General features: G+C 44.6%; 1 protein-coding gene across 1 annotated transcript; it reads left to right on the plus strand.

The window, feature by feature from the left end:
- Positions 1-2265: 2265 nt before the first annotated feature.
- pou3f2a (POU class 3 homeobox 2a) lies at positions 2266-7014 on the plus strand. Its single transcript, XM_061900765.1, is given in 2 exon segments — positions 2266-2591; positions 2593-7014. Coding segments are annotated over 2 exon segments (1362 nt in total). The 5' UTR covers positions 2266-2403; the 3' UTR covers positions 3767-7014.
- The last annotated feature ends 1698 nt before the right edge of the window (positions 7015-8712 follow it).

The following is an 8712-nucleotide window of genomic DNA, read 5'->3' on the forward strand; positions in this document are numbered from 1 at the left end:
CGAATGAAAAAAATTCCAAAATGTATTTCTTCAATGAGTAACAATATTTAATAGCGTTGAGTCCATTTATAGGAAAGTGCAACAGTAAGAGTATGATCGGTGTGAATTATTCTTTTATTTTTGGAAACAGAATTTCTCTGATTGTTAATATTTCCAGCTGGTTACTGCTTTTATTCACTTGTCTTTGGAAGGCCGAGGGTTCCCAAACGGGGCTGACTATAGAAGGTTTAGTGCAGTGGTTCTTAACCTAGGTTTGATCGAACCCTAGGGGTTCGGAGAGTCGGCCTCATGGGTTCGGCGGAGCCTCAGCCATCGTGTAAATAAAAACTTCTCCCTATCGACTTATTATGGATACCCCCAAACAATGTTCCCTTTTAATTAGTAAAAGTAAAAACTCCTTGAGCATTCAGTGGAGCACATGTGAGCGACGTCAGACGTGCACATGCCCTGTGGCCACACCAGCAGCACACCTGTCCCAAACCTGATTAAATATCAAGTGAAATTATTTATTATTATAATTAAATGACAACAGTCATTTCCATGAGGTGGGGTTCCTGCTTTGGAAATAATTTGTACCCCTTTCAGATATCGCATTTAGTTGCCACTAAAAGATTCACATGTTGCACAATGAGATGTAAACATGGGATCATGTGTACATTCCTGTAACTTTCTGTTTGTAATATATATATTTAGTAGTATTGCTTTAATATAAAAACATCATTTCATGATTAATATTTATAAATTAAGATTAGATCGAGAAAAAAACATTTTATTTTTCACTAGAGAAGGGTTCGGTGAATGCATATGAAACTGGTGGGGTTCGGTACCTCCAACAAGGTTAAGAACTACTGGTTTAGTGCTAACACATTCACACAATAAAGTACAGATGTGTTTCATGTGCTACTGCAGTGGTTCTCAACCTTTTTTCAGTGATGTACCACCTGTGAACATTTTTTTTAATTCGAGCACCCCCTAATCAGAGCAAAGCATTTTTGTTTGAAAAAAAGGGACAAAGGAGTAAAATACAGCACTATATCATCTGTTTCTGAATTTTTAAATTGTATAACAGTGCAAAATATTCCTCATTTGTAGTGGTCTGTCTTGAACTATTTAGAAAAAAAGATATAAAAATAACTAGGGATTCAATCATAAATAAAGATTTCTACACATAGAAGTAATCATCAACTTAAAGTGCCCTCTTTGGGGATTGTAATAGAGATCCATCTGGATTCAGGAACTTAATTCTAAAAATGTCTTCACAAAAACAAAAATGTTCTAACATCAATATTTATGGAACATGTCCACAAAAAAATCTAGTTGTCAACACTGAATATCGCATTGTTGCTTTTCTTTTCACAGTTTATGAACTTACATTCATATTTTGTTGAAGTATTATTCACTAAATACATCTGTAAAGGATTTTTGAATCGTTGCTATTTTTAGAATATTTTTTAAAAATCTCAACTACCTCTTGGCATACCTGCAAATACCCCCAGGGGTACGCGTACCCCCATTTGACAACCACTGTGCTACTGAATTGCTGTGAACTTGAAAAGGGGTTAGGACAGGGGTAGGGAACCTATAGCTCTAGAGCAAGATGTGGCTCTCTTGATGACTGCATCTGGCTCTCAGATAAATCTTAGCTGACATTGCTTAACACGATAAGTATAATAAGTATAATATAAGTAATAATTCCGCTGGTGTCAAAAATAACGTTCAAAATATAAAACATTCTCATGCATTTTAATCCATCCACCCGGTTTCTACCGCACCTGTTCAAGAAGTCGCATTAATGGTAAGAAGTATTTTATTTATTGTTGGTTAGCTTCAGCATAACAACGGTATTAAAAATAATAAGACACTTATTATACTATAAAAATGTTAGTCTTAGTTAAAAATGCACACATTTAGTTGTATTGAGTCTTTGAAAAAATATGATATGGCTCTCACGGAAATACTTTTTAAATTATTTGGCTTGTATGGCTCTCTCAGCCCAAAAGGTTCCTGACCCCTGGGTCAGGATTAAATAAACTCAGCTTCCTCCCACTACTTTTCGAACATGTTGCAAAGAGAAATTTAAATGCGTCATCTATATGTAACTGCTAAAAACTTTCAATTCCAGGCTTCTGCTTGGTAAAAGTGCACTAAACCATGCGTGCAATTTCAGTGCGCAGGTTTAGGTCCGACATACACACTTCCTGTTGGTGCACTAAAGCCTGATGAGGTGCACCCCTAAGTAGTGGTTGTCGTGCGTCAGTCAGGTGATCAGTCCAGTCAGCTGGAGAGGCTCCGGGACGGATGTGTTTACACTCTCCCTCATTTAGAGCTCCAGCGTGCTGCAGGACGCGGTAGTATCGTGGGGGGCAGAGTGATTGGGGGCTTGTGCACAATCTCCCGTGACCAATGAGCGGGGTGCTGTCAGGGGTAACCACATCTGTCAGCCACTCTCGGCCAATAAAGAGAGGAGCGAGGCGGACCACAGGTGCGCGCCGCTGCGTCCCCTTGGCACGGCGCCCCGGAGATGCTGGAGAGAGACGCGCGGCTGCCCTGTGGCGCGCACCTCTTCCCGTCCGCGGCAGCCTCCTTCTGACTCGCGGCGATGGCCACCGCCACGTCGAACCACTTCGGCGTCCACGGCGCCGCCGGCAGCGCGCCGCAGCCTCCACCGCCGCCGCCGCATACGGAATCCGGCAGCATGCAGCAGCAGCAGCAGCAGCAGCAGCAAAATCACGCGTACAGGGACGCGCACGCCCTCCTCCAGAGCGACGTATACGGCGGCTTGGCGGGCGGCGCGCACCCGCTCAGCCACGCGCACCAGTGGATCGCGGCGCTGTCTCACGGGGACGGCGGGGCGACGTGGCCCCCCAGCCCCCTCGGCGAGCAGGACGTCAAGCCAGTGCTCCAGGACGCCGACCGCGAGGACTCCGGCGGCGGCGACGCGCATCACGACGCCAGAGCATGGCGCACCGGCAGCGCCGCCTCCACGCACATCCCCGCCATGGCGACGTCTGAAGGCCAGGGGCTGCTCTACGCCCAGTCCGGCTTCGGCATGATGCCCGGCGGGGAGCAAGGGGGCATGCACCACCACGCACACCCGCACCACCACCACCCCCTGCGGGACGACGAGCATCACAGCCACAGCCCGCACCTCAGCGAGCACGGGGGCGGGCCGGGGAGCCACCAGCCGCCGCCGCCGCCGCACGGGGGCCACCAGGACCACTCCGACGAGGACACGCCGACCTCGGACGAGCTGGAGCAGTTTGCCAAGCAGTTCAAGCAGCGGCGCATCAAGCTGGGCTTCACCCAGGCGGACGTGGGCTTGGCCCTGGGGACCCTCTACGGGAACGTCTTTTCGCAGACCACCATCTGCCGCTTCGAGGCGCTGCAGCTGAGCTTCAAGAACATGTGCAAGCTGAAGCCGCTGCTGAACAAGTGGCTGGAGGAGGCCGACTCCACTTCGGGTAGCCCCACCAGCCTGGACAAGATCGCCGCGCAGGGCCGCAAGAGGAAAAAGAGGACCTCCATCGATGTGGGCGTCAAGGGGGCCCTGGAGAGCCACTTCCTCAAGTGTCCCAAGCCCGGCGCGGCAGAGATCAACTCGCTGGCGGACAGCCTGCAGCTGGAGAAGGAGGTGGTGCGGGTCTGGTTCTGCAACAGGAGGCAGAAGGAGAAGAGGATGACGCCCGCTGGGGGGCAACTCGCAGGGGGGGAGGACATGTACGGGGACAGCCCCCCTCACCACGGAGCACATACCCCCGTGCAGTGACCACCAGTCCCCACCCACCCTGGACCTCGGCAACCATTGCAAAAACCACATGGGATTTACCCCAAGCAGGCACTGGTGGAGCTTCTCCACGCTGCGGAACTCGCGGCGACTATTATGGGATGTATTCGGGATTATGGCTGCTGTGGGGCCGACGAGAAAAACACGTTTTGGGTTGGTTTTTTTTGTTTGTTTGCTTGTTTGTTTTTTGCTCCCTCCCGTGTCCGTGTCTGCGTGTGTGCACAGGTGCAGGCAAAGTGCGTCATTTGTGCCAAATGCTGTGAAATGGGGACGGGGAGTCTTCGTGTGCATGAACCGCAGTGAGTGAGTGGGGAGGAAGGGTGAGGGGGGTGGGGGGTAAAAACACGCCATTTTTCCGTGGAACAATAGCAACAGGGGTTCCACGCCGACAGAAATGTGACATTTCAAGCCAGCAAAAAACACGATCATCGATATTGTTGATATTCTGATTATTGGGCAGGTCTCATATTCTTATCGGTGGTGACATTATTCCTCTTCTTAAATTATCACCAATATTATTTAGAGGTCAAATTAGTTAAACAATTGAATTCAAGTGCTTTGAAAATAAATATGAAAATCATTTTTGCTATTTACAGCATATTTGTACAAAAATACAATCTTTATAAAAAAAATCATTTAATAATAATAATAATAATAATAATTGAGAGCTATTATTGCTTCACTTTAGAGCTTTTTCTGTGCAGTGTGTTTTTGCCGTTTGTTATTTCAATACTTTTCCAGGAATAAAAAAAAAAAATCCAATTTTGCCTTCCTCTCCCATGAAGATGGAGGACATTAACTTTAAAAAAAAATACAACAGATGACATTAATAAAAAAAAAAAAAAGAGAAAAAAAAAAGAAGGAAATGTGTCCGCCTGGTATACCATGAAAGACTCATACATTCACCCAGACTATTTGTGGGATGTAACTCAGCTTTTTTCCTTTTCTTTTCTTTTGTATACGCATTGTTTTTGTATGTTACTCTTGTCAGTTTGTGCCAACACACACACACACACACACACACACACACACACTTTCTTGTGCTACTGTGACCAATAATCTTATCTGATGAGGTTATATGAAAACTGGGTGAGGCTTCATTCTCCTGCTAAAGATGTGGAGGAAACCAGAAACTCAAATGCAGCCTGAGGACGTGGATGATATACTGTGACAATTTCAAGTGTTTTCATTTGAAATGTGCACCACAAAATATGCACAACGTGCTCTCTGAATGTAAAATGACTAAATACTTACAGGAATGTTTTATATGAATATTATTCATGATGATAATAATGCCCCCCCCCCCCCCCCCCCCCACACACACACACACACACACACACACACACACACAACAGGCCCAGCTGAATTTGAGTTTCTCTGTGGGTAAACGAATACAAAACCAAAACAAAAAACACTTTCGACCTGAAATCTGTGACAAGGAAAACAAATCAACGATTGCACAATTTCTATACATGCTTTTTTGTCATTAAATGCTATTTGTTTTGTATGACACTTCAGTATTTGTATGATTATTAACAACCTGAAGGGAAAACTGCTGCTGATTGATGTATGTTTTAAAATGTTGTATTATAATGAACACTTTTCGGGGAACCCTCTTTTAATTTAGATTATTATGGAAAATATTGATATTCTAATTAGCGTGTGGTTGGTTGTGAAGAAATACGGATTTATTTTTACTTCTAAAATAAATAAATAAAATACTAATACGAAAGGAAAATAAGGATGACAAACAAATAGTAAAGATTTGAAATGGTTATAATAAACACTTATTTGTATCTTTTTTTTTTTTAAGCTCAAAAAATCTAATTCTGGTGACCTCGATGACGCGTTTGATGAAGTGTGGCGGCAAGTGGCATCTAAAGTAAATGAAGATATTTAAACATGTTTAAAATCAGTTAAGTGACAAAATGTTGGAAGTTGGCCAACCAGAAGCGCACCTTGTAGGGTTATAACATTGCGTCATAGTTCAAAGGCAGTGCTACGCACAGTCAGCGGGAGAAGAGAGGCATCTGGCGGATAAAAGTGGTACTACAACTGTCGTGTTGTCCCCATACTTGGTTTTAAATGACATGACGTCATTCTCTATGTGCACAAAAAAAATGTGTTTGACTGCCACAGAAACAAAAAATATATAGGATCTACTAATAAGAAGTACATCATATGAAAAAAGTACTTCAATACCATATTTATTATATAGTTTTAGTTTGTAATCTGTGGCTGGAAGTGCATTGAAGTACGAGTCTTTTTGAGAACACGATCAAGAGTAAAATATCCCACTTACATTTAATGATTTATGTCTACATACATTCATAACAATACATCATGTTTCCTTATGTACACTTGATGCACACACACACACACACAGGATATGATGTAATATGGCTATAGTCTGTGACCTCATATTGCTCCAGGGACGTCCACCTGTTGATTTAAAGTACTAAAAGGGAAGTTAGACTTTTTGGGATGAAACACTGATGCAAAGCGATAAAGGACGTAATAAAGCATGGATAATATTGCACTTTTCGACAATGTAGTTTAAAAAACAATAATACTATAATAGAGCAAGTGAAGCAATACAACAAAAATAACTGCATGCTGGCACTAAACAACAAATATAAAAATACATATTGGAAAAATAATCATAATAAATAACCTCAATATGATTAAATCGAACATACAGAATATAAATAAAATATAAAACAATTCCCCCACACATAAGGCCAAATGTGAATAATGCTGGCACAAGGCAATAAGAAGCCTGACCTATGAAACCATAAAAATAAAAAAAGAGAAAAATATAGGACACCTCATTAATGTTGTTCCCGTTAACGCTCATTTGGCTGCAGTCATGTCACATTCACATGCATTAAAGAGCTTTCATTTGTTAACTGGAGGGGGAAATTGTGAGAAAAAAAACACAATATGTTTTGAGGGGATGAATGGACAGCACGTTAAGTGTCGCTGTCCATGAAACCTGAACAGAATTACCTTCAACAAGGTAGTTCATTGACCTCTGACCTTTGCTTTACGCTACACGTGCGTCTGCTGAACGACAAACGCGCACAACAAGCAGCCTGTTTGTGTGAGAAGGGGGATAAGGGCGGGGCCTAAAACAGCAGCAAAATAGCTATTAAATCCATCCATCCATCCATCATCTTCTGCTTATCCGAAGTCGGGTCGCGGGGGCAACAGCCTAAGCAGGGAAACCCAGACTTCCCTCTCCCCAGCCACTTCATCTAGCTCTTCCCGGGGCATCCCGAGGCGTTCCCAGGCCAGCCGGGAGACATAGTCTTCCCAACGTGTCCTGGGTCTTCCCCGTGGCCTCCTACCGGTTGGACGTGCCCTAAACACCTCCCTAGGGAGGCGTTCGGGTGGCATCCTGACCAGATGCCCGAACCACCTCATCTGGCTCCTCTCGATGTAGAAGAGCAGCGGCTTTACTTTGAGTCCCTCCCGGATGGCAGAGCTTCTCACCCTATCTCTAAGGGAGAGCCCCGCCACACGGCGGAGGAAACTCATTTCAGCCGCTTGTACCCGTGATCTTATCCTTTCGGTCATGACCCAAAGCTCATGACCATAGGTGAGGATGGGAACGTAGATCGACCGGTAAATTGAGAGCTTTGCCGTCCGGCTCAGCTCCTTCTTCACCACAACGGCTATTAAATATTGAAGTGTTTTGTTGCTCTGTAACATGAAACATTGTTCCACACGCCGCATGCCATTCATCTAGGAGGGTACAAGGGGGCGGAGCCACGTCTAACATAATAAAGATGGACGGATCACAGACAATTGTCATACTTGCCAACCCTCACGGATTTTCCGGGAGACTCCAAAAATTCAGAGCCCCTCCCGAAAACCTTCCGGAAGAAAATTTCTCCCGAAAATCTCCCGAAATTCAGCTGGAGCTGGAGGCCACGCCCCCTCTAGCTCAAACATGCACAGTTCGAAGCTTGAAAAGGAGGATTGCAGGCGGATCTGACGGCATTTAAAGTCATTTTTAAAAACGTCTGCTAATCCTCCTCCTTTTCAACTGGACGACCGCAGAGAATTAAAGTAGGAACACTCCGGAGGCAGAAGTTCATTAGGAGGGGTGGACTCATCGGCTAGCAGCCATTTTTCCGTCACACAGAGGAAGTCAAGTCCGCGGGAAGTGAAGAAATCCTTCAGGATAAATGTTTTGTTTGTCAAAGGTTTTTGCATTCACAAGACCGAACCTGGCGGGGGCCAGCACATCCAAGGGCGCAGCTAATCCAGATGGGGCCCGACACACAGCCAGCAGGTGGCGGGAGAGAGGAGCCACAAGGAGGGGAAGGAAGGCAGGAATCCGGCCAGGCAAAAAAACTGACTGGGACGTCGAAAAACCAACGTCGAAGTTGATCATATCAGTGGGAAAGGGGCAAAGATCAGACAGTGTTTGGCGGTCATACTCAAGCAGTGAACTGACAGAGACGAAAATAGACGCAAACAACACAAAAACGAACAGAGCTTACAGCGAGAGACGGCAGGGCAAAGCACATACTGGTGCCATTTTCTGGAAACTCGGAAGTGACGTTACTCAAATAGTGAAAGTGGTTGTTTTTTTTTTGTAACCGGCAAGCACAGTACAGTTAGAACTGTGTTTTTATTACTGTGTATTTGATAGGCGCCGTCTGAAATTCAACTATTTTATTTATATATATAATAAAATATATATATAGTTAGAATTCACTGAAAGTTAAGTATTTCATACATACACATATATATATATATATATATATATATATATATATGAAACATATATGAAATACTCGAGTTGGTGAATTGGCTGTAAATATACTCTCCTCCCAACCACGCCCCCGCCCCACCCCCGACCACGCCCCCCAATCCCCACCTCCCGAAATCGGAGGTCTCAAGGTTGGCAAGTATGA

This window comes from Nerophis ophidion, linkage group LG05 (genome assembly GCF_033978795.1).
Source record: "Nerophis ophidion isolate RoL-2023_Sa linkage group LG05, RoL_Noph_v1.0, whole genome shotgun sequence".
NCBI classification, from domain to species: Eukaryota; Metazoa; Chordata; class Actinopteri; order Syngnathiformes; family Syngnathidae; genus Nerophis; species Nerophis ophidion.